Genomic DNA, 27095 nt, shown 5'->3' with positions numbered 1-27095 from the left:
TCAAAAACTTGTCATTTTCTATACAAAGCCGCAGGGCCCGATCTTGGGGGCAAACCGGGCAATTGTCCGGGGCGGCAAATTGAGAGCGGCGCGGTGTCACGTCGGTGGCCTTCGTACGCGAGTCCAACTCGCACTTGGCCGGTTTTTGGGGCGGCAATTATTATTTTGCCCGGAGCGGCGAAATAGCTGGATCGGGCGCTGCAAAGCCGCGAATGACAACATCTGAGTTCTGACACTTCATTGTCAATAGTGGGCTAGTGGCACAGAATAGAATATAATAGTAGGTACTGTAAGTAATCGCGGTTTATATAGAAAATGTCACAAAGAAGCCATTAATAAAAAAGAAGAAGAAGAAGAAGATATAGAAAATGACAAGTTTTTGACAGGGAGTCAATGACCGCTACCGCATTGGCTACCGCCATGTTTCGCCGAATACAGTATAATATGTTTTTGTACTTTTCTTAATTTACTGAACAAAATTTTAAAGATAATTTATAGCAGAAATTGCAACGTATTGTACGTAAGTCAGCCACAAAAAGCTTACAACAAAAGTAATAGTCCATTGAATAAATTTACAATAACATCTCAAAACAAGTCGATTTGTAATATTGTAACTAGCAACGAAACTGTTTTCTCAATACACGCCTACTCATACCACTCTGAGGCTCTTTAGAGGTTGTGTAATCGCCGGACTTTGTTTTAGATGCAAATAGAAATGTGCAAGCTGCAAAGCCGTTATTGTACAGAACAACCTCCGTGGGAAATTTTAGAAACGAGAATAAATGACTAGTTAGAGGCTTAGGTTGCGTTATTTGCGAAACATGGAGTTGAAACTTGAAGATAGATTGATAGGTCATCTAGGTGTGTTTCGTGCTGGAGTGAATGCCTAATCAGTAATTACTTTTACGTAGAGATAGTTGAAGTAAACAATATCGGGAAAAACAATAACGCAACAAGAATATGAGGAAGTCATACCTGTTTAATGTAATATGTTCGGTTTTTGTAGAGATAAACAAAAAGCTGACAAGTGACAACATCTAGCAGGTAGTAGCTAAATTATCGACTTAGGGCCACCTTAGGGCCGATTTTTCAATCGTCAGATAACTTTTACCTAAAGAATATAAATATATGACACTTTGACATTTTTTCATATAAAATCTGTCAAAACGCGAAAATGAACCTTTTTTTCCAGTCATAAAATTTATCTGACGATTGAAAAATCAGCCCTTATAGTAGGGGAGGGGAAGGTGCTAATTGTGTTCACTCGAGCGCCATGGACACCTAGTATGTTTTTTCATTTTTGCATTAGGTAAAACTGATAAAAAAATAATAAGAGCGTTTTTTTAGTTTAGCGGTGGGTTCCGAAACTGCAGCCATTTTAAAGTTTTGAAAAAGAAAATATATTCAGAAAATTGCTTATTTAAATAATTTATAAATATATTTTAGACAATAAGGACTAAATTATTTAGTTCAGTGCAAAATAAAATATCTGTGAAGCGTATTTAGGAAAATATGAAGCTTTATTTTTTTATATTTTAAAATGTCCTCAGTCCCTACAGGCTTACCTAACCTTTGAATCGTCAGTGCTTTATATGGAAGCTTCTTTGGGGTATACTAAACATCCCTTATCTTAATCTGACAGATCCGATGACATTTCAATATAAAAAAAAATTAACCCACCACGTGAGAAATCTGATTTCTATACTATGATAACCAGACATAATATGTCGGAAGCCTATACAAGCTTAATCTGGACACGCTCGAGCTTGACTTCCCCTCCCCAACTATTAGTAAATGAAAAATTTTTATCGATGATTGGCGAAAAAAAAAACCAGTTCATTATTCTTACCGGTTTGGGTGATTCAATTGAAAGGTACTGTATGTCGTGAAGTAAAATGTTACCTTACCGCACTTAATTACAAAACCGCAATACTCTACAGCCGACACGATAGGTGTGGTTTAAACGTTTTTTTAATCGGTTAGAAATATGGATAATTAATTTTTGAATGTGGCATGGCATTCGCAAATCCGACACAAAAATGTAATGACATAGTTGCGAACTTACGTAACGAAAGCTATTATAATATTAATTAATTACAGGATGGTCAATAAAGAAAAGCGAATTTACAATTTAATACTGTATAATGCGTAACTCAAATTTTGGTTATCTAATATCGACGTCGGTCATACGATAGTACTTCTCACTTTCACCGAGACCACGTCCGAGGTCCATCATATCAAGTAGGTCGAATACTTTGTAGATATTACTGAAGCTGTATGAATCAGAATTATTGTGAAGATGGAAATATTTTGAATTGCACCGTAGGCATATAGCAGGCACTAGGCAAGTTATAGGCCTGAAGGAAACCTGGTTGCAGTTGGATAGCTTGGCTCAAGAATCAGCGACATGGGTTTGGCTATTTAGAACGGTGGTTTCCAAAATAGAGAACCATAATTTCCGTCATCCTCCCATTATAAGAGACTGCTCAGGAAGAAGAAGAAATAAGTCGTAAGACAAATTCTTTCAACCTCTTCAGAAACATTCATGCCCGTTTTCACCAACCGCCCTTAACGCTAAGTATCCCTTTTAGTCCTTTACTCCCTAGCCTTTTAGTCATTTATTTCAGGTAACATAGACACGTTTTTGAAAACCCTAATGTTTTGCCAATGCAAGGGAAAAACGTTAGGAGGTGGTTGGTGAAAACGGGCATTAATCACTCAAAAGCTACGAATAATAAAAACTACTCAAAAACTAGTAAGACATTCACCCAACTCTAATACTGCCACGAACACAGACTTTATTCCATCCGCTGGTTATTTTGACTCGCATCCATACACACCAACAGGCAATTAGGAAGACTTATGTGCCAATTACCGACGGCAATAATAGCTTTAGCTTTGGTTGCTCCGCTGCTTATTCTGTTACTTAATTTTATTTACAGATATCGATGTCGATACGATGTTTTATTTTTATCCGAAGAATGAAGATCAATAAAAGAAAGTATTCGAAAATCACAAAAAGACGCATTTTGAAAGTGTTATATTGTACAGAGAGATAAGGGCACAAATACTCTGTCGCAGTGTTAGCGCGTCAATTTAAAATTTTATATCTGGATTCTGGACATAATATAGACCTTGACAGTGTTATAAAAGTAGCGTAGGCTTTAGCTAATACAGTCAATTATATTGCTCAAGGTTTATATGTTAAATCTCATTAAAATGTGCACACGCGAGATGTTTCATTCAAATGATATTATGTCACCGGTAGTGCTTTACCTGTTCTAAGTTCTCACAAAAATATGTTTTTGTGCTGATGCCGTATACAAACATAAAAAAAACTACAAAAACTGCCTTATATTGCCACGTCATGCCTGGTATTTTTAGGAATTTGTAATTATCGTTATACGCGGTAAGTACGCGGTATTGTCTTGTATCAAAGAGTCAACCCACTAGTCACATGCCAATTTACATTTTTTCAAATTTATTGGGTTACTTCCTTGTATGAGTGCACTGGTTTACTGTGTGATGTGATGACATAGATCAACATCACCGTTATAGGATAATCTATCCGTCCTTGGCATTGTTTTGTTTGCTTGTAGCGTTTATGAATCGAATTAATCTTTATCATTTGCTGTCCGTATGGAGGCAATATTTCTACATCGCCTATGACCTCACCGTCTCAGCTATATTTACATTTTTAAAATCGTTTGCTAACACTGGTAATTTACTGTGATAATATTATGTAAAACAACGTTATTACCATATCTGATACTGACAATGCGATTTAGTTATTGCACGAGGATTATTGTTTCGTTAAAATGCTATTTGATATCCGATATTTACGCTAACGCATCGTGTAATTTGATCACTTAGTATTTTTTTAGTAACAATGAGATTCAAAATATCAACAAGAATGAATCAATTATCAAAGGTTAGTTCACTAGTATGATCTTGTATTCAAGTTCTATTCGAGCTTATATTCCGTATGCAACAAGCGCAATTAATTTTCTCAGTATTGCCTTTCACGTAACACAGCACATTGATCAAACTCGATCTCAACAGCCTCACGGGATACAATTTGCGACAATCGAATGAGTCAGGTTGTTCTAATCTTCTCTCACTTCCTGTACCGAGAGTTAATTGTACTGTCATTAGTTCCACCTCGAAAGCTGTTTCGATTTGTTTCATTTCTACCAGTTTGTCCTTGATTCGGTGCTATTCGCGACTGTTAAATGTTGAATTTTTTAACGGCTCCTTTCACAATTAAAACGATAATTGCTATTTGGTTTATTTTTAGTTATTGACACTTCTCACCAGATTAATTTTAGGCAAGTCTCGATTCGATATTATATGGTCATGTAGTTTTAAAAAAATATTAAATACTAGCTGTCCCGGTGAACTTCGTGTCACTCTAAAACCTTCCCTGGACTTACTACGAATATTTTAAGTCTAAAATCAGCCCAATCCCTTCAGCCGTTTTCGAGTTTTAGCGCGACTAACACATTTGAAAATCCATTTTTATATATAAGGTCACACAGGTTAAGTTCCTTCACTAATAAGTGATAGTTAAAGATGAATTGAAAACGAGTAAAATGGCATTGAAAGCAGTTAAATTAATAAAATTCTATCAATATCAAGAGAACACGGATATCTCTCCTTCGATGATTATAGCAAATTCCGATTTAAGTTGCATTGCCTGAAACGGCATTCTATGACCAAATTAGACGTCAGCATGAATAAAAATCATCTATCGATGACCAAGAAAAACTTTGTTGTATTGCCTTTCTATATTTAGAGAACAAGTTCATAATTAGCTCATCGTTCTCATTGATCATTAATGCTTTGCATCATTGTCTTTAATATCATGTACCTTCTTGAAATAAGGAAGAATTTCTCCGATCAGATATGAATGCGGATGCACCGTTAAACGATCTAAGAGTACACTTATTCGAAGTTAGGTTTAAGTTGTAAGGTTTATCCAGACGGGTCTGGGGGCGGCGTGGGCACGACCTCAGCGCTCGCGTGGGCCGCAGGTGCCGACGCACCTTTCCAGCTTACACGCATCGCTCGCTCGAGCTTCGTGATCCGATTTAACGATAATGGGCTAGTTGCTCCAATCTCCATTACATAGTAGTTGCGCAGAGAATACGGCTAATGTACTGATAAACTTAGAAGTAGTTATTTTCCACTTAACACTAGAAATGTTCACGATGATCTCGTAATATAAGGTGTAAATATGAGTAGGTTTGTCAAAATTTATTAGCATCTTTACTCGAGGTCAAGGAGAACTGGTTAATGTGCAAAAAATGTCTGTCATTATAGTCGGGAAGGGGAAGAGGGGATTTCGGGACAAGCTCGAGCGTGTCAGATTAAGCTTGTAATAGGCTTCCGACATGTGTCTAGTTATCATGGTATAGAAATCAGATGAAATGTCATCGGATCTGTCAGATTAAGATAGGGGATGTTTAGCATACCCCTAAGAAGCTTCCATATAAAGCACTGACGATTCAAAGGTTAGGTAAGCCTGTAGGGACATTTTAAAGTATAAAAAATAAAGCTTCATATTTTCCTAACTAAGCTTCGCAGATATTTTATTTTGCAGTAAACTAAATGATTTAGTCCTTGTTGTCTAAAATATATTTATCTTATATCTTTAAATGATCAATTCTTGTATATAAATTGAATTTTCTGCTTATATGTATTCATCTTGATAAATTATAGCTTGTTCGTTCACCTTTGTCTTTAGATACGGTATCTTAAGTGTAATGTCTCTGTTCTCTACAATCTACATACATATGAGATCGATCACCTCGCTAAGGGCGAAATTTGATATTGCGAATTCTGCCACGTCTATTATGTGAGTTCCTAGACCTCTGAAGGCAAGCTCGGGTAACAAAACAAGTGTAATGTTGTGGTCAGCGTTGAAAGTATTTCATTGTTCTTATTCTACTCTACATACATATTATTCAGCTCACCTTTATCTGTAAGCTAACCACCTCATTGTGTATGTAAACGTGCCGTAGTATCGGTATCATGTGTTAGAATTCTACCTTCCTCCGAGTTCTATTTAATGTTATTCGGTGCTAATGTATCTATCGGACCACGGTAATTTTACGCTTGTTATCACGCATTGTGTATTAATTAGGTGTACATTATTATGTATTCTTCTTTATGTTTGAAATATTCTTATAAAATACAGCCTACAAGCGATTCTTCTGACATTACTCAAATACTCATTAGTCATTACCTAAATACTGCCGCGGCCGTCCCGTTATTTCGAGAAATAATAATAATATTGTCTTAATTGATTGTAAAGTTACGAAGAAAACCTTAAGACGACTCATCTCAACGACCAAATGAATAAGCATCAAACAAACAAAGAAAGTGATATTTCGCAAGCAATTAAATAGTACAAAATTAAACGAAGAGAGTGGTCTAACCGCTCTACTTCGTATTCGTACAGACTTTCATACAGTCAGTAGACGTACAGTAATTGCTACGATTTGATATTGATATAATTTTCCTCCAAACTCGAATTATGTTTTAACATTATAATGTCATAGTTATAAAATATAACTTTTTTGGTGTTCTACCAGATTTTTGGTACATGTTGTCAAACTGATTTTTAATAAAGAAGGCATCACTTTTGAAACAACCTTTTCGCGCATATGGTTCACATTTTTCAGTACTTTTGTGCTACATAGTACATACTTGTATCTAACAGTTTGTGTAGGCCACTGTACTCATTTTGATCGTTTCTTATGTCACTGAGAGTGTCTTTCGGTTTTCTTTTGTTTTTATCACTTCAATCTTTGATATTGCTTTTCCTCGTCCGATTGAATGCATTGAATGTGTGTAGTTGATTATAGTGTCAGAAGTGGGAGCATTATGTAGTTCTTTGATCAACAACCGAGTGGTTTCCTATTCGGGTGTGTCTTGACGGCCTATATTTAACTCGCTCGATATGCGCCGACACGCGTACAAAATATTTTTGCTTTATGACTGCTCCATTCCATATTTATAGCTTATCGTTTACTTAGAAAGTATGCATGCTTATGAAAATGAAACATACAATAATGCTACCAAGTATTATAAGATCATGTATTCTTTTTGTTATATTTATTATTTTAAATTTTTTGGATTCTTTAAATCCTTTATGTGAATTCGAAAAGAGAAATATTATATTATGACATGTCTATTGTCTACTATATGAAAAGAATGGTAAATGCTGCTGTGCTACATAAAGCCGAAAAGAAAAATTAGAAAGAATCTCTTTATAATAAAAGATAATGATCAAATTAATAAAAGATAGCGCTACGAATAAATTACATAATCATTGAGTTGAATAAAAAGAAGCGAGGAAACATGGCAAAAGATAAAAGTGTATTATACTTGCCTACTGCCTACATGATATTTATGAATATAGCCTGCCTTCTGTACACGATTCGCTGATTGTGGTGATAACCATTTTCTTTAAAGTGCCAAATAAAATAGGAATGTCAAGTTATAGCGCTCAGATTTTTATATATCTGAATTCTGGAGTAGAAATAAAATTATTTTATTTCCTACTTTCTTGTTTGTAAGGAAACCACGATTATTTCGGTGACTATTAAGATAGTTTTGGGTTAAAGGCGCTATTCATACATCCGCGTATGTATTACATACGCGGTCAATATACATTATACATATTGACCGGAATATTAAACAGTTTATTGAGTCGTAAGGCTAAATTTGCAAACATATTAATACCATAAAATAAACAAGGTAATTTTGTTAGTAGACATTACATTTGCTGGAAATTGAGAAAGATTCTGCACTCGCACAGTGCAGAATGTGGGAGATAGTTCTGTTATTTAAGCGTTACATAATTAATTTATAAGAAAAACTAACAAGTGACTTTTTCTTGTTTCAGTCGAAGCAGCGAGCGTCGATCAAATGGCTGCTGGCGAAGGCGTTTAACAACCGGGTACCGGAGAATCTTCAGGAGCCGTTCTATAGGGATCATGAGGTAATCAAGATATTATGCTAACTGCCGCACTCAGAGACGGCAACAGATACATGTATACATAATCTGTGAAAATTTCATAAGTCTAGCTACAGCGGTTCTTGAGATACAGCCTGGTGACAGACAAACGGACAGACAACGAAGTCTAAGTAATAGGGTCCCGTTTTTATCCTTTGGGTACGGAACCCTAAAAAGAAAAAAAACAACAAAAGTAAAATTTGAAGAAAGCTTAAAGAAAAGCTTCAGCCACACACGTCTTAACAGAGTTTATTGATTAGGTTAAGTTAGAACTGTCATCGTTTAACTTGGAACTGTTTTGTCCATGACTGTCATATAGGAGTACTTACGTAAAAGTACCTAGGTTTCATTTGCAATCTCCCGTCTGACCGCAACCGCAGGTGTGTAAGTTGTGACCTGTCATATACATGCAGGCTTTTTCTAACCAAGCAATTTTAAAAACTTAATCAGTAGGTATTTTACAAGTTCTTACTCACTTCATCCCGAGGTGTTTTGTTACTAAAAATATTTAGTAAGTAAATAGAATAGCCTGAACCCTATTTGTTACTAAAAGCTCTAAGCTCGTTTTCACTAACGGGCTCTAAAATAGAGTTTGAAGGACAGACGTAGGGACTAGCCCTAAGTGGTGCTTAGTGCTTACGAATTAAGAGATCCTTAGCTTTAAGGCGTTGTTAGTGAATTAGGGTACTCCCGTCAGGATAGTTTGCCATCAGCATTTTAATTAATTTATTTATAATTACTTACGCTGTTATATTCAATACAATAATTATTTGAATTTGGGCGTAAGTCTACCAGTCACCATTATTACAATTTACAGTCGTCTTCCTCGTGGAGGAATAAAATTATGGGTCGTATTTGGTCGTCTTACCGTGTTCGTTAACCTCGTGGAGGTATCGTGGTGTGTATCCGGCGCACGTCTATCGTTGTGTATGTCCAGCACACCGACGATTTCTTTGAATTCACCGTGCGGAGGTAGGGTCCGTGTCCCATACGCAATGAGTTTATTTATACCCTTTTAGCATCTGGCGGATGGTAAACCGTCCTTGAAACATAAGCCGGCTATTTGCAAGTTCGTGCAATGTTATAGCGGTATCGATCAATCCAGTTACATAGATGGCATTCAGCACGCGAGCTTAGGTTCAGTCTGTGTGGTGGTTTTGGGTGCGCCCACTGTCTATGTTAATTATTGTGACAAACGATCATAACTTATACGAACTGGTGAAACGAGTGGGTCATAAACGCGTGTGCTCATTTTGTACAAGGTCAGAAATCAGAATTGCTAAGACACAACTACAAAGGGGCCAAGTTCAGCTTATATTTGGTGCAGCGTGCAATTTCCTATTCTTGCACATGTTGTCGTTGCTGGTACTTATGTAGAGAACTGAATGAAATTTTTCAAAGATCAATAATTCATTTTAAATGTCTTACCGTAGAGTTTACAGTAACAAATTGAGTCACGTGTAACTTTATCAGACAACGTGCAGATTTACTGCATCGGGAAGTTCATATTTTAAACTTACCAGCGTTCCTTTGATAGTCTTTTTTGCAGAATAATCGACCTTAAACCAAACAAATCTCTTCAATAATATAAACTTTAACGACTGTAAACTCAACTAATTGTTTAATAACATTTTGTTTACTTTTCATCTTAAGTTCGTGTGGTTTCTTTATGAAAGTCTTTCGCTCTTACGGTTGAGAATAGAGTGCATAAGGCACTCACAAGAGCAAATATAGAACCATCGTGCCGTAAAAATAGTCAGTGCCATTTCCGTCTTCGGGAAACGACGAGCTTTTGTTCTTTTTTGTATTTGGTTTGTTGATTTATTATTAGAATATGCCAAACAGTGAATCTACTTCTCATTTACTTATGTTTATACTCTCTGTTTATTTAATGTATCCCATGTCTACTAAAACCACAGAAAACATTGTTCCTCTAAAAATTATGTTGATTTATATTGTAGACTCGAAAAAAATTCAAGTAAATTGTTGTTTTAATTACAAACCTATTTAAACTGTTTACAATCACTGCTTTAATACAAAATTTTAAAACAACAATTAACCATTACAGTAATAATTTAGATATAAATTATAATTTATAACTATGAGTAGTGAATCAGCGCTGTCTTGAATAATTCATTGTTCTTAAAATATTGACCATCTCTCGAACCAGTTTTCTACGGAGTGCCTATAGATATCTATCTAATATCACTTTGTCCATTTACGGCATGACAGAAACACTTTCTTCCATGGCTTTTGTTAATGCCGTGAGACTGGAGAGCGAATTAATAAGATTTTTTTAGATGAATTTTGCTCTGATTTGTCTCTAACTTGATTTGTGAAGTTATTTTTAGTAACGTTGGAAGCACAAATGATAGTAAGATTGTGGGCTAAATAAAGGAGAAACATTTTAGCGCCGCTTTCCTTGACCTAATGGTCGTCGCCTGTCTTGTGTCTGGCAAGTGGCATAGCTATCCCCCTTTCGTCTGACGCGACGCATGTCATTATTTTTGCCGCACGCTGCACTGTACAAATTACAATGTACATGGTCAGTACGTCTGAAGTCTGAAGTCTTATGATGAGATGCTTGTCTGCTAAAATTTATGATGTCTCTTGGTCAAATTTTACTTCACTATCATGATATAAAAGTCGTTACACGTGAGCTATCTACTTATGTTTTAAAATAAGCGTCGAACTGTTGTTTGATATAAAATCAATTTCCACGATAGTCTAAGCTGGAAACCATACAAATCGTTTAATAAAATTACGGTACATAAATCAATTATGGTAACAAATTTTAATTAAATTGTGAAACTAATGGTACAATTAAATTTCTCAATGGGCCGTGGCTAGAGGGGACATTGTTCTGTCAGCAGTCAGCACACGACCACGCGCATGCGGTTAATATACCAGCTACCTAATTAGTGGCTTACTGAACGCTACAATTTTACACACCGTAATATTGTAGAGATCTACCCTAAATTTCGTGTTCTGTGGATGTACTTATGTAGGTTTTTGGTCAGAACTATGAAACGTGTTCTTTTACACCTTAGTAATATTGATCGATAAACTTTCGTCAATTACACATAACATAGAAGTGACGACACTGTCAAAATATTTTTGTTACGTTCTTGCCTTATTATCAAACGTTAGTTTCAACAGTTTTTATGTCCAATGATAGTGTTTTATGCAGAGAGAGAATTTGCAATAAGTGCTCTGTTTTCCTGCAGTTGTGCATCGTACTCTAGGCTCAGTCATTTCAAAGTACTAATTACTAAATAGTTATTTAGTAACACGTTGGATGTACAATAGAACGTCCAATCTTTCAATTTCAATTCCACTATGCTACAGTCTACAAGCAAGTGAAGTAAACTGTTTCAAAGCGCGATGTATAACTGATATAATTATAAGCGATTTACAATAGTTTCCAAAGCGAGAGTTCTGGAGGTCGTGTGGGACAATTATTCACACTGCTGCTAGCTCACGGTCAATGATATGACAATGCTGTAACAGTGTAACATATTTCAACGAACCGGTCAGCTATTATTGAATTACAATATACTATGACAATTTATAGAATACCTGTTTGACTGCATAGTGTGAACTGTGAATACTATAATAATAACAATAGCTCCCACACCGGTTTCGGTGACGGTGGCCGGTTTCATTGAAACCAGGCCAGCTACGCAGGAGTAATTTTATAGTGCCCAAGTGTGTGCGCAGTACACAAGAGCACTCTCTATTCCTATACTAGTGGGACGGAAGACCGACACGACCGGCGAGAGATCAGGCGTAGGACCGAATTTTTACATGCCCATCCGACGCATGGATCATCTTACTTGTCAGACAATCAGGTGATCAGTCTGCATTGTCCTAACCAAACTTGGAAATAACATGTTTCCAACGCGGGATTCGAACCCATGCTCTTGTGTACTGCGCACACACTTGGGCACTAAAATTACTCCAGCGTACCTGGTCTGGTTTCAATGAAAACGGCCACCGTCACCGAAACCGTTGTGGGGAATACTATACTGACTAAGCGTATAATTGTGATTTGTGGTATAATAATTACTAGAGATCGCCCAATGGTCGAAATTCGACCTTAGTTTCAATGAGATTAGGACTACTACCTATATTTTGTAAAAAAATATTGCCTTTATCATATTTTTTTCAACTCTTGTCTATGGGACTCAACTGATCTCAGACTGGCCGTGTAAGCATTGTCTAATAGTATCTAAGATTCAATAAAAAAAACTATAATCCGTTTTCAATTTGTCACCTTGTTGTCAACAGACTTCAACCATGAATAAAAGAGTATAAAGGCTTGTCACTCAAAAATCTGTCATTTTTCCTAGTTTGTGTGTTGTAGTGTGTGTGTTGTAGTGTGTGTAATGTTTTATTTGTTAAAAAAATTTATGATAAAAACATAATTTCAAAATAATATTAGCTCGATGCACTCCTTCACCATATAAATTATAACTGTGCAAAATTTCATTCACATACGATTCCCCATTTTTCGTAAAAATGGATACAAAGTTTCTGGCTCACGTATTAATATAATAATAATAATAATAATAATAATAATAATAATTATAGGCAGTAAAATTATTGAATAAGCGCCACCTAATCATTTTAATACGTTATGTTTCACGCAAGTTATTAAACGTATGAGGGAATGCAGTATGTAATAAATTGTAAGATTCTCTGAATGGATAGAGCAATTTCTTAAATACATATTATTATTACTAGCTATTTGACTGAGCTTCGCTCGGTATTCGATAAAACACGAATAAAATGACATTTTCTAAAAAATATTTCTAGCTAGATCGATTTATCGCCCCCGCATGTCGCTCACCAGTCATGTTGTAGGTATGTAGTACAGTTAGTAGAGATACTGTAGACTGTGGCTGCAGAAAAGCAGGCCTGAAATGCTCTACAGAATAGTAGGCATACTGTACAGCATATTTTAAGAGTATACACCAGGGGCGAGAGAAATTGAAAATAGGTATTTGAAAATGTATTGCTGTCTCACCAATTCTCTCTCACTCACTCAAAAAAATCTCCCACCGCAGAGCGCGATAAAGAAAACACGACAAAAGTTCTAATAAAAGAACAGAAAATCTTCGATTCGTTGTCCGCTGGTTCCTTCTCCAAAACTTAACCGATTTAAGTACTTTATTCATTAAGAATTAAAGCAAGGCTTGAGCTGTGTTCCTATGTTTTATTTTTTTTTTTGTATATTTTAGCCAGTTTTCTGGGTGTTGGAACACAGAGGAAAATCTGGCCATTTTTTTGGGTTTTTGGACGTTCTTATGTTTTTTAATATTAAAATTAAGAAGAAAACCTAGGGACATGCTAATAGTGGCCATAGATATTCGGGAAAAAAATCATAACTCTACCGGCATTATCCAGGGAGAAAAAAGGGGACAACGTTTACATCTGGAAAAACGGCAGTGTGTACTCCTCTTAAGGCCTGTTTTTCTGCAGCCACACATGCTTCTCAGTTTCCTTTATATCATCAGAAAATTAATTTCATGAGATTGGGGGAGGGATCGGGGGGATCTTTTCCTCAAAACATCATCTACATTGTAGATTCTACAAGGTTGGTTTGAGGTATTTTTTTTTGTAAAATGTATTGAACATAGTTATAAACTATAAAGTACTTAATAAGACTGGGTTTCACCAACTAACTTTGACTTTAACCTTAACTATAACCGGAAAAATTGACAGATGTCGTATGAGAACATGGGGTGTTTGGACGCCATATTTAACTTTAACTATAGCCACGCCTCTGGTGCAACCCAACCTAAGAAAACTTTTTAAAAAATCTCACTTTTTTGCTTTATTAGCAAAAAAGTGAGATTTTTTAAATTTTTAATTTTTAATTTAGGGTGAAAAGTTATATAAACATATTTGTGGGCAAAATAATTTGCAACAGATTATGTTTTAACAAATTTTTTGTAAGGCGTATAGTTACCGAGATATCGCGAAAATATTGTTGTCATCCTTTTTTTCAAATGGCGGCCGGGGGATAATGGTTGTGAGTTGTGACCCCATAAACTTGAGGTTAAGCTTCTATTGACCCCCCCTAAACATATCCCGAAAATAAAATTCCGTCCTCTAATAAAGCTGATATTATTTAAAAAAATTAAGTTTGACGTTAGCCAGTCGAATTCATACGCTTGTGAATTGATAAACTACTGTCGAAAAAACTCAGAAATCGGACTGACGTGTTCAATTGGTAAATAACTTAATTTCTGCTATGATTTTGTATAACAACTACGAGTATGGATGACTAACAGATTGTCTTTCGAATGTGACGTCATAGATTGTTATAGGACGCCATTGTCAAGGTGCTTCAGTTCTAGATTGTGACGTCATTTTGTCACACCCAATTCCCAAACTACATTTATCGTCATTATTATTCATGAATCATGGCTATCACCAGCTAACGCCATTGAGCTTTTTAAATCATATAAGCCATTGTCCATCTATGTGTAATGTGCATTTAACAGAATTTTGATGATAATTAATTCTTAGCATAGGGTCGCTAAATAATATTTCGATGAATAAGTTTCGATATGACGTTATCGATGCAATTATGATGATAATGCCATTCTTATAAAATGTATTGTAAGTAGGTAAGTACATAATGTAAAACGCGTTCTGACCAAAACTAAATAATCGGCTAAGTGCGATTCGGACTCGCTCATAAAGGGTTCTGTACCGTTATAGAGCAAAAATACGCCAAAAATTGTTCCCTTAATTTTTTAATTTAATTTAATATTATTATTTATTAATAAAGTATAATTATAATAAAGGATTTTGTGAAAATTTCAAGTGCCTAGCTGTTACCATTATTGATTACGAGCAAAAAAGGCCAAAAAAATCACGTTTCTTCTATGGGAGCCCCCCTTAAATATTAACTTTATTTTGTTTTTAGTATTTGTTGTTATAGCGTGAGCGGCAACAGATATACAGGGTACAATTTAACCTTCCTGCCAAATTTGGATATATTGATCCTTGTTAAAAATAAAAATACACGTATTTCTTCTTTTATAATCACTCAGTACTAAAATTTTGAGAAATAGCCTCCGAAAGTTATCCTACCAAACACCACAAAATATGGACACATGCGCGGCCCGGCCCCGGACGGCCCGTGACGGATTAAGACTACTTGATGCCTTAAGCAATCCATGCCTGTGGGCCCCCCTATCCGTATCTCAACTAGAATCGGTCTTTGAACCTTTACTCTTCTGGTGCCCCCTCAGACGTGATGGCCTAGGCAATTGCTTAATTTGATTAAGGGTTAATCCGTCACTGCATTCTTGTTATTATCATAATTTGCGAATTTTCCCTTCATACCACAGAATAGATTATAGTACAAGTACTTCATACTTTGACGAACTTAGGACCGTCAAATGTAAAGGACGTAGACAGGTATGTTTAGAATAAAATTAATTGATACACATCAAAAGAATCGAATATTACAACTTTTTAATTACGAAAAATAAGCATTTTAGAAAGGGCATTGAGTAACTTTGTATAGACCTGTGGCGTCATTTTTTTTTCCAGCGGCCAGGGATTCAACCAATACTATTTTGTAGCACTACATTAGAGAAACATATATTAGTAATTAAAATTGTTCTAAGTAATATCGGAGCTGAAATACGATTATTTTAGTATATTTATTTTTGCGCCTTATTTTCATAAAATCAATAGTAATTAACCTTACTTTATGGAGCTATCCTTAACAAACAGGTATAGAAAGGGTATACTAATCTGTTGGATATAAATATTTCTCACTAGCTATTGCCCACGACTTCGTCAGCGTCAAATATGTGAATAATTTTTCATACATATTTTCACACTGGGTTTAACTCTCGTCCGACTAAAATATAGCCAGACTTGAGACTATATTTTACTAGACAGTGGTTTTCAAACGGCCGGATGCAATATTAGGCAATTATAATTATTGTTCTTGTGTATTAATATGTTGTGGGTAAAATGATCTCCCATAATATAATGTTAATTATTTCCACTATTTAGCGAATTTTGGCTATAGTTCAGTATGAGTTATGACACCGGACGCCACCTTTCGGCAGAATTTTTAGTCTAGCTTTTAATCTACTTCCCGGCTCATACACGTGGAGCTGCAGGAATGTTTTATAGAATATTAACTATTTACTTACACCAAAAATATAAAAAAATCAAAACGGCCCTCTTTAGGAATTCGAGAAAAATGGATTTGCATTTTTTTTCAAAAGAAAAATAAATATTAAAAAAAAAACTCATTAAATGACGGCGCGTAGTTGTATGTTGGTTAAGTCATTCTTCTAAAATGTACGAATAACTAAAAATAAAAATAAATGATGAAATGAATTGTACTTGTATCTATATCTACAGGTTGTAACAAAACTAAGTGATAATACTTTAGTTAGAGTATATATTATTATGTGTCCCTTGTATAGAGTTCACTGTGAAAGAAGCAGCGCTGAAAGACATATTTTTTGTGAGTTGGATGGGCAAGCGCCCTGGCGTAAAAGGGTTTCCCCTACAATAGTTTAAAAAAAAATATTCTCTTTCAGCACTACTACTTTTTTTTTTAAAAGAAGGCAGGTCGCTGTAGCCCTGACGTCACTGCGACCCATGAGGATCTATTGTGACTCCTTCGCACTAGAGTGCTACTACTTTTACAGTAAACTCTATACACGAGAATCATACACAGTACACACCTTAAAGTATCATCACTTAGATTTGTTATACCCTGTATACTAATATTATGAAGCTGAAGTGTTTGTGTGTTTGAAAGTGCTAATCTCAGGAACTGCTTGTTCGATTTAAAAAAATATTTTTATTTTGGATAGCCCATATATCGAGGAAGGCTTTAAGCTAATAAATAATGCCGTTTTTTTTTATTTTCCTGAGTATTCATGTTAAGATTGAATTTACTTTTAGTTGAAAATACGAACTTAAAATGCCTAATATCTCGGCTCCGATATAGTTTAGCTATATGTCCCCCATAATAAAGTTTACTCCCCTTGATATGTTCTTTCATAATATGCCGGTTTGGTGAGTGGCCGCGAAATTTGAAAATGACGCCAATGTTACCCAAACCCCTTTATAATAAATCTAAACCACACCTTTGCATTTAGGCGTATTTAAAAATTCAATTAACTTATGTACACAGTACAACTAATTAAAAAATAAAAATCAAAACAACCCACCTCTAACTCTAATTTACTTCCATCTATCTTGTCTACACTTAGCATAGTTCAAACGACTTCAAACTGCAATCCGTTTTGCTCTAAGCAAAGTCTAGCGCGTTTTGCACATTGTCTTTAAAAGTTTGTTTCTTTAAAAGTTTGTTAAGCACAACTTTGTCACTTTTAACCTCGTCAGAGGCATGTCTTCGAGGCTGGCTAGGCGTGTGCAGGTGTTGCGAAGTGCGAACTGTCCATAATCCGAGTCTTTGATTGTCTCGCGATTCAGATTCGGGTATAGCTGCTGCATTCGAGAATCATCAATCAGCTGTTACGAAGACGAGGAACGCTTTCTTGCTCGTACAGTCTCTGGGTTCCGCGTAAACTTTCGCCACTCAAAATGTAGCACCTCCACCTATGCCTCCACATTTCATAACACTCGATCGTGGTTAGGGTACATTGTAACAGACACTAATTAAAGCGCGGGGGCCGGGGGCGCCGTGACAAACAAAATAATTACGTGTTAGCTATACAACTACGCGCGTGGAACTAAACGGTCGCCGGCGACCGGCGGGCGGCGGGCCTCCCGCCTCCCACCCCGCGTGTCACCCCCGCTTTACCCCTACGCATAACCGGTCTTGACTAGATATCTGTGCGGCGTGATGTACCAACTCGGTCGCAATATCGCAATTATTATTAACTTATGAAGTGACCATTGTGCATCGATTTTTTTTGGGATAAAATATGTTATTGTAAAAAATTAACACCCTATTTTTTTTGGTTTAATGGACTCACCTAATAATACCTAAGCCCCAAAAAAAATTTGGCAGGTAGGTTTAATTGCACCCTGTATACCTTCACAATCTGTGAAAATTTCAGAAGTCTAGCTATAGCGGTTCTTGAGATACAGCCTGGAGACAGACAGACAGACAGACGGACAGACAACGAAGTCTTAGTAATAGGGTCCCGTTTTTACCCTTTGCGTACGGAACCCTAAAAAACTGGATTCAAGACAATATTATGAAGAAAAATTGTTTTAATTTAAATGGAATAAGTACTATACATTTTATTGTTATGTTTATCCAGAATTCAGGCCTAGATTTATATGATTTTTATTATGAAATGGAAATTATCAATATTACAAAATATATTTAAATGTTATGTACGTTTCATGTTACCTAAATAATGACCACAGAAGATAATGACTGTTTAAAAGACCAATAATTATAGCTGAAAGTCAAGGATATTATCGATTAACTTTTTGTCATTTAGCGTACCTGGTATACATGCATGATTTCACACATATTCAAATATTACAGTAATTACATGTAAAATTAACATGGCGGCCTGCGCCTTTTAATATGCACGTAGAGAAATCATGCGGCATTTCGAAGTTGCACTTGTGAACTTTAGAAGCGGGGATCACTAAAAACTTTCTATCAAATTTTAAAGGAATGACAATAAACGCTCGTAGTTTGCATACCTTTACGATTTTCTTGAGCAATTTTCGTTTTCTGAGACATAATACTGTTATTGGCTACCGGCTACGTTTTGTTTTGCTCCACTTATGACTTAGGTAATATTGAGCCACTTTGCCTAATTACTGGGTATAAATAGGAACGCACCGGCCGAATAATGAAACGCTAGTGTGAGGGGGCTTAACATTAACTGTTAATGTTATGCCCCCTTATCACAGTAGTCTCTGCCTTGCGAAATAAGTAGGAGACCATTTCATATTATAAGAGTCGCTTAATTTCAGTATTTAAAATATTTTCCCGCGGCTTTTTACTAGCCACACAAAATTTCGCAGAAACGGAAAATAGTCTATTCAGTAACAAGTATCCAGTAGTCTACTCTGTACCTATTTGCGCCTTTGCAAACTATTTACCTCTCTGCAGCGAAAGTTTGTGAGTGTACCTAATAGTATAGCTGGGCACCGTTAATCAAATAGTTAACTTCGTTAATCGTTCATCCGTTAAAAAAATGTTAGCTTCGTTAACCGTTAAAGCGTTACATTTCGGACGAATTAACGCAAGTTAACGTTAATCGTTAATCCGTTAATATGTGTAAAATGGCCTTGTTGTAACTTATATCATTGCGGTAGTGTACATACAAAACCTGTTGGTTTAAGGTTTTGGAAGTTAACATGTTAGGGACAAAACAAAATACTTCTATAATTATTGTATTCTACCTAACTTTATTATACTACACTCTTCTTTATCAACATGCAAATGATTTATAATAACAATAAACAAAATATCACCCTCTCTATGAGCACCGGCGCTGAGTAATGAAATGATAAAACGAATCAAATCTCTTCTCACTCATACGCGCCTGAAAATGTATTGTTTTGCTTCGGTGCTGCCGTGCCATGGCGCCGCGCTGCCCGCCCGCCCAGCACTTGTCGTTTCATACTAACTGTCTGAACCTGTTTTCGCGCCGCGTCTTGGTGTCGTGCGGTGAATAGTAGGCATTGGATTAACGATTAACGGACTTCTGCATATTAACGGAAGATAACGATTCCGTTAATATTTTCAAAAGCTAACTTAAAAGTTAATCCGTTAATCAAAATGTTAACTTCGTTAATTAACGATTAACGGATTAACGAGTTAATGCCCAGCTATGCCTAATACATACCTAATACCTATACATATACGGTTACTCTTACACTAATAGTTATTATAATATTCTGTGCTCTTAGGTACTACTGAACAAAACTACTACCATGCAAAATTTTTACGGTCTTACTACAAAAGATTTAATCACCCGTTGAACAGTTGATTAGAGAAAAATTCAGTACAAAATGGTCTCAAAACAACTGTTTAAGAGATGTTTAATCTTTTGTGGTAAGACCGACGTATTTAACTTGAAACAAAAAGAAATACACAAGTTTTTTTGTTGGCTTTTGGCACTGACACCGGGGGTGTACTTTGCCACATACAAGGGTAATATTCTTCTTACAATATTTTTATAATCGTTTTACTATATTATCGTCAAGTCTAAAGTCTAGTCAAAGTCTAAATAAAAGTCAAAACAGTCAAGGAGTCAAGTCAGTCAATTCAGTAAAGTGGAAGACGCTTTAATGAAACTTTCGACGGAGCTGAGTTTTGGAGGGAACGCAAAAAAGCACGTTTCTGGAAGTTGCAGCATTTGCCTACACTTGTGCGCATTATTACACATTAAAAATCCAGTTAACACAATTTTACGAAAATAATACAAAACCACAACAGCACTCTTTCACATAATTATATTATTATTTATTATACACAAGTTTATTGACACATGTTTACTTTTTCAGGATCAGGAGCACCTGAAGCCGACCATAGTGGGCGGGTTGGCCAACGCGGAGCTGTACTGCCTCGCGTTGGCCAACATGTACTCGGACCCCAACTACCACAGCCTCAACCACTGGAACATCCTGCAGACGCTGGCGCGGAAGGGAGTCCACGTGCCCGACCCGCCAGACTGTGCGCTCACCGAGACCGTGCTTATACAGACTAATCCGCTTAAAATGGTGAGGGGCACTTAAATCTATAGCTGTTGTACTGTGCGCAGATCTGAGGAATTAAACGTTCTCGTTTTTTATACTCATAAATACAAAGAACGAACGAATGAATATTATGATATTTAAGCTTATAGCTTGATAATGTTTAACGTGAAATTGATAAACCAAATGGTTTGGAAAGATATTTTGTTTTTTTTAAATATTAAGATGTCTATGTTGTTGCTGTGGATTCCTACCAAAAATATAATAGTTAAACGATTCGATATTAAGGTGTTGAGTTCTAAGTCTAACTGTGAAGTGTGAAGGAAATTCAAATCGCACAAATGCATATTGTACAAATATTAAATAATAACAAAATACCTGGTAATATTTAACACGTTTGATCTACTATTTACAAATTTATTTTCCATCATTTTCATACCAAGATTTTCTTGAAATGAAAAATGTTCTACTTGAAAAGATGAGATTTTTTTCTTAGTAGTAGTAGTTAGTAAATAAAGAGATTATTTAAACAAATTGTTACCCAATTCCAGAGTGCGCACGTGGCGGTGATCGAGGCTGTGATGGCGCTGTACGCGCGCGAGGTGGTCACGCTGGACCGCGTGTCGGCGGCGGCGCAGCGCTTCGGCACCAGCCAGCCGCTGGTCGGCTCGGCGGTGCCGCACGAGGACGGCCTGCTGTGCTGGATCAACGCGGCGTGCACGGCACTCAATAAAGCTGAGGTAATACTCGCCAAAATTGAAATTGACCCTGTGGTAGTAAAAAGGTTGCTAAGCCGAGATGACAGAAAATAAGTTAGCGGAGTGGAGTAAGCTATCATTTACCAACTACAACAGTGGTCATAACAACTTGCCACATACTTATTTAACTTTCATGAATAAACAACACTTTACCAAGGCATTTTTTATGTGCCTGCAATCTACATCTTATGCTCCTACTTAGTCCTATAACTGTGGTCCTCTCTAATATATAATCTGAGCTATTCCTATCTCTAGTAGGGCAAAACCAGAGATAGATCAAATATTGGGAATGGCCGTAAGTGAGAGAACGGTAAACGCGTGACAGTTGACAGCGGTCAACTTAGCGTGAACGGTTTATACATAATATAATAACATTTTCAATTTCTATTTTATTATTTAAGATGATTCTAAAATATTTATGTAGTCAAAAATGTGTTTCAAAATAGGAATTTTCAATGTACTTTTTGAACTTACACGATGTCTACCACCGTTTTCGGCGCAGCGTCAGAAACGCACGTTAGGCAATCTTACCAAAAAGATTTTGAAAATAGATCTCAAAAAGATAAGATAAAACTTTTAAACTCTTTCAGGATAACAGTTCGCAACACGTGCCAACGGTGAAGAGTCTACAGGAGCTGTGTGACGGTACAGCGTTAGCGGCGCTGATATCCTTCTACTGTCCGGACGCGCTGCCGCGGTCAGCCGTGCGCGTTGGACGGATGGCCTCTATACAGGACTGTCTGCACAACCTCATGCTGGTTTACGACTTCTGCCGGACCAGCCTGCCGCATAACGTGTTTCATATGATGCCGGAGGACGTCACGTATATGCGAGGGTAAGGAGCCCCTTTGAATTTCGAGCAACTGTTTGAATTGGTCTCATTTTGATGTTAAACATGGATAGGTCATATTTTCAAAATTTTAAACTTTTCTTTCACTTAAAAAAATGAATAGTGAGAGAAATCATTTTATCTCTATGACGTATTATATCAATGATTGATGCCAAAATAACTTTCTCTGGAACCTCATCATTCTTATCAGTTTTAATGATCAAAACTTGGAAATGTATAAAAATAACACAAATGTTTCTATTTTCAGATCGATGCGACAAAACTTAATAGCTATGCTGGCAGATCTGTTCAACATGTTGGAAGTTCATCCGGTGAAGTCAGTCAAGTACCCAGGTAGTGGCGGTGAGTACAATGCATCCAGCATTTCGACATGTATCTGCATTGCATGCTAGAACTACCGGGAGTATGTGGTCATAATATCAGGCGCTCTTTGCCCACTAATAAAAAACACGATATTTTAACGCTTCTGTATCGAGAGTATGACTATGGTATTGCAGTTATTAAATACACTTTAACTTATCTTCTATTTTATAATTTATGACTTTGTTGCCAAATTAATGGTTAAATCTTTCAGTATTGAAAGGTGAGTATCGTTTTTATGTAACTATGTTTTAAGTATTCTATAGTATTTAAACTTTTCTGTAAAATATTGCTGAATTAAAGACCATTATTTAAATGTTCCATCTATTCTTGCAGTGTTAACTTCAAACTAAGTTTAAACCTTCAAAATAAAAAACACAATTCTATATTGTTTATATTATAGCTTCAGTGTGAAAGAGCAAGAATTCAAAGAGAGAGTGAGATAGTATGTTGTTAAGATTGAGATATATTATTATTTTAAATTCGTGGTGGTATCATGGCCGTGTTGGGTGCACTTACTATTTCGCTCTCGGATCACAAAATATAAAAGGGGCCAATTTCATTGGTGGGTGCATGTCCATTGCTTAGGCAAAGGATACATACTATGTCCAGTGCATACTATGTTAAATGGGATGTTTTTGATTGGGAATTGATGTTACAATATTAAACTTAAGTGAAACATAATAAATGTCGGAGTACATGTACTTTTGACCATGTGGCGTATGGGGTGTTGCGAGAGCGAGAGGTTTACTTGTGGCTGAACTTGGCTTTTGGCGTGGCAATTGCGTGCGTGACTTGTGGCGAACGTGGCTGTCGCGTGCGTGTATTGTGGCGTGTTTGGCCCACGGTGTGTCCTGTGGCGTGCGTGGCTGACGCTGTGGCGTGTGTACAGCGCGCGGCGACTGCAACGCGCACGGCGTGCGGCACAAGCGGTGCCTGCCGCCGCCGCCGCCGGTCGCTATCCCGGAGCTGCGCGAGCACGCCGCGCCGCCGTCGCCGCACGCCGCGCAGTTCGCAGGTACCGCCCACCGCCCACCTGCCATAAGAGACCGCACCGTGTGACGTGTTTTGTTTTGTTGCATCGGCGGAATTAGGTTTATTGCAAAATTTTGTCTGTAAGCAGTTACAATTATATCGTGCTAGAATGTACGCTCATTGTTAAGATATTATGAACTGTAGATAACTTTATTAGTCTGTTTGTAATAGTTGTTTTACTCCATATTCTGTTGTTATAATGATTATCTATGATATACATATTATAATTGAATAATAATTAATCATACAATAAAAATAAAATATATTGAAAATTGTTAGAAATATTATGTAAAACCTGTTAACAGTGCCTAGTTCCGCCAGCTTATGTCACATTGTTTTTATTTTATTTGGGAAATTCAAATGTTTCGGGAATCTATCATTTCAGCAGACAATATCATAATATTATCATCATTCAAATAGTTTTGTGAAAAATAGTAAGATATCATATCATACACAATGAACCAATTTTAAATTTACATAGACCAATTTCTCTCGCCTTGGTGGTAATGGTCTTTTCGTAAACAGGGATATTCCATGAAGGTTTTAAGGTTTTTATAAGCATAAACTGTCATTGAAGAGTTTATTAAAGTCCAGTGAAATTATTGTAAACAAATGTTATATACTTAATGTAAACATTTGTATTTGAAATTACATTTTTTCCAAAATAATATCATAATCATGTGTCCACTGTTTTTCTCATTATCCCACTTAAATATTATGTTTGTTATTTTTCACATGTTTTGTCTTTTTTTTTTTTGTTTTTTGCTTGTTATTTATCATAATCATATTATACATTATACAACATTTAACAAATCACTCTGCTTTTAATCCTTGGTTATTAATTGTGTTTGGAGCTTGCATGTCGTCTCACGCTTCTTGTGTCGTCTATGTTGCATTAATTTCAAACAATCATTATCTCATAGACTTTAATATGTAAGTGCTAATAATTTCTGATATTTAATAGAAGACTATAAAAACTAGACTAAAAAATAAACCTGACAGTCCGGGTTCCCTAGAACATTTATTTTGATAACTATCATGCAACTATAAATATAAAGAACGAGGTTGCAATACTTAATTTTTTTTTCACCGACGTCGTGGTTTCGAGATTCGACCATAATCCACTTTTAGATTTTTGTGTTTGTTTTAATGTTATGTTTTAAAAAGTTTTTATTTTTTATTTTAGCTAGATCAATCGTCTACTGTCCAGTATGGTAATAATGTAAACTCATTACGGTTTTATGGTTTTGTATTTTCCCCCATTACTAATAAAAGATTCATGCTGTCCTACTGTGTTACAAACAAAATATTGTATAACTATAACGTGCGTATACACAGCATGTACTTTTTATTAGTAGGGGCATAATGTTTTACTCTGTGTTGTCTTTCACATATACATGATTACATCTGATATGATCATAAAATTGTTTTCACATCAATCTTCTAGTCGCTGTGCTTCGAAACAATATTATGTTTATGTTAATACGATGACGTCACATTTCAGTCCCGCGTTCCCCGTCCGCGTGCGCTATTCGTCCGCGCGGGCCCGCCAATAGGTCGTCCTGCTCAACGCCCGAGCGTCGCAGCTGTAGCCCGCAGCGGGAGGAGTTCGTGGTACACAGCCGGAAAGCCATCACCACGCTGTCGGCTATGGCCAGACGGGACGATGAAAATGGTGGGTTTTTTAAACTTTAAACTAGTCTACTATGCGGTTATTTCAGTGATATTTAAATCGGCAACATTTAGATTTAAAATGATTTAAAACGGATTGTACTTTGATTTTAGTGTTACAGTTTTGACGTATTACAGATGACATGGATTATGGGCCAAAGCTAAAAATGCGTTATGGAAATTGGTATATAATGCTATGAATGGATTAACCATGTTATGATTACCTATTTTACTTTAAATCTGAAATGCCAATACCATGATTAATGGTCCCAAAAATTGTTCGTTCCAGTGGTAGAGCAAAGCGCAGCGGGCCGACCTTCTAAGTGGGCGGGGTCTCGAGAAGCCAGTTTCGCCGGCAGACGGTCGAGGCGGGGCTCCGTGTCCGATGACAGCCAACTGACTGTCGAAAACTTTGGAGGCTCCCAGGTGTGATATTATCCTTATTATAATTTTTAGACTACAGAATAAAAATAATTGAAATAACAGCTTAATTAAGATTAACATGTTAACAATAAATTGAATTGTTATTTTACAGGATCGGTTACACTTCGCTGGACGTAATCCCGAAAAAGAACTGGCAACATTTCAAACAGCTCGAAAAATATCCGCACCTGCAGGTAAATTATTATCCTCAGACTTTTTAAGAAATAAAACAAAGGGACCTGGAATTGCTAAATGTTTTACTAAGAGTAATAGTGCAAAAATCTTAAGCATCATTCTGTCTTTACTTATCTTACAACTTCTACATACTTCATAACTGTATTAGGTCCGCTAGACCACAATCCCCCGCTGCGTTCCTCGCGCCAAGACATCCGAGGCTCGATTCAATTCTTTCACGGCGACTTCCACAACGGCTCGCCGGAGGATCGGTTCAGTCGCCAACACAGCGTCGAGCGAGACGATCGGTACAGTCGGCAGCAAAGCGTGGAACGAGACGATCGGTACAATCGCCAACAGAACGTCGAAAGAGACGAGCGGTACAGTCGCCAACACAGCATCGAGCGCGATTGGGCGCGCGGGGGCGGGGACGGCGGCGAGCGAGACGCCCCCGACGGCGACGCCAAGACGAGCTTCGCTGACCTCAAGGTCAGAAGCAACGGGGACCAGAGTACGTACAAATTGTTACTTATGATAATTAGTTATAGCCTACAAAATAAAACGTACTGTTGAACAACTCATAAGAATCTATATTAGTTGTTAGAGAAATTTTATTTTTTACGTAGCATTACAAAGAAAAAGTTATTTAGTAATGGTTGATGGTGACTAAAATTATGCTAACTATTGTATGTATGTATTCTATTCACATGATATTTCAACACATTACTACAAATAAAATACAAATAATCAAATGTAAAGATTTCTGTGAATGACGCAAAATACGTCGTTCCGTAGTCTAGCGCTTGTATTAGACCACATATTCCCAAGTAAAGATTCAATCATTACCGTTGTTTTGAATCGACAAGTAGCTTTCCTTTCTTTCTTTTCAATAGAATTGTTGCATTTCATTTAACATTGGTATTTTTAGCTTTAAATGTTCAATGACAAACGAGCTTTTGTATATGATTTTTATATATTTGGTTGTTTAATTGTGTCAAAACTTTGAAAATTATGCTTTTTACGCCTTCAAAAATCTTTGTCTTGAAATGCACAATCGAAGCACTTGTATTATGTGAACAGAAGTGTTTATTTCGTGTTTATTTGCAAATATTTA

General features: G+C 36.4%; 1 protein-coding gene across 11 annotated transcripts in view; it reads left to right on the top strand.

Moving 5' to 3' along the window:
* Positions 1–27095, top strand: part of LOC121725578 (patronin) — a 55493-nt gene that overhangs the window by 11089 nt on the left and 17309 nt on the right. For 10 of the 11 annotated variants that reach the window (XM_042112785.1, XM_042112705.1, XM_042113321.1 and 7 more), the window contains exons 2-11: positions 7913–8008; positions 20522–20737; positions 21262–21450; positions 22059–22303; positions 22566–22660; positions 23571–23696; positions 25218–25388; positions 25674–25810; positions 25920–26001; positions 26151–26492. In XM_042112785.1, coding sequence (XP_041968719.1) covers positions 7913–8008; positions 20522–20737; positions 21262–21450; positions 22059–22303; positions 22566–22660; positions 23571–23696; positions 25218–25388; positions 25674–25810; positions 25920–26001; positions 26151–26492 — 1699 coding nt within the window. The remainder of the gene's footprint in view (positions 1–7912; positions 8009–20521; positions 20738–21261; positions 21451–22058; positions 22304–22565; positions 22661–23570; positions 23697–25217; positions 25389–25673; positions 25811–25919; positions 26002–26150; positions 26493–27095) is intronic. The other variant, XM_042113019.1, reaches the window with a different exon arrangement.

This window comes from Aricia agestis, chromosome 1 (genome assembly GCF_905147365.1).
Source record: "Aricia agestis chromosome 1, ilAriAges1.1, whole genome shotgun sequence".
In the NCBI taxonomy this organism is placed as follows: Eukaryota; Metazoa; Arthropoda; class Insecta; order Lepidoptera; family Lycaenidae; genus Aricia; species Aricia agestis.
The sequence above is the reverse complement of the archived record's forward strand: the minus strand, read 5'-3'. Positions and strand labels throughout refer to the sequence as shown.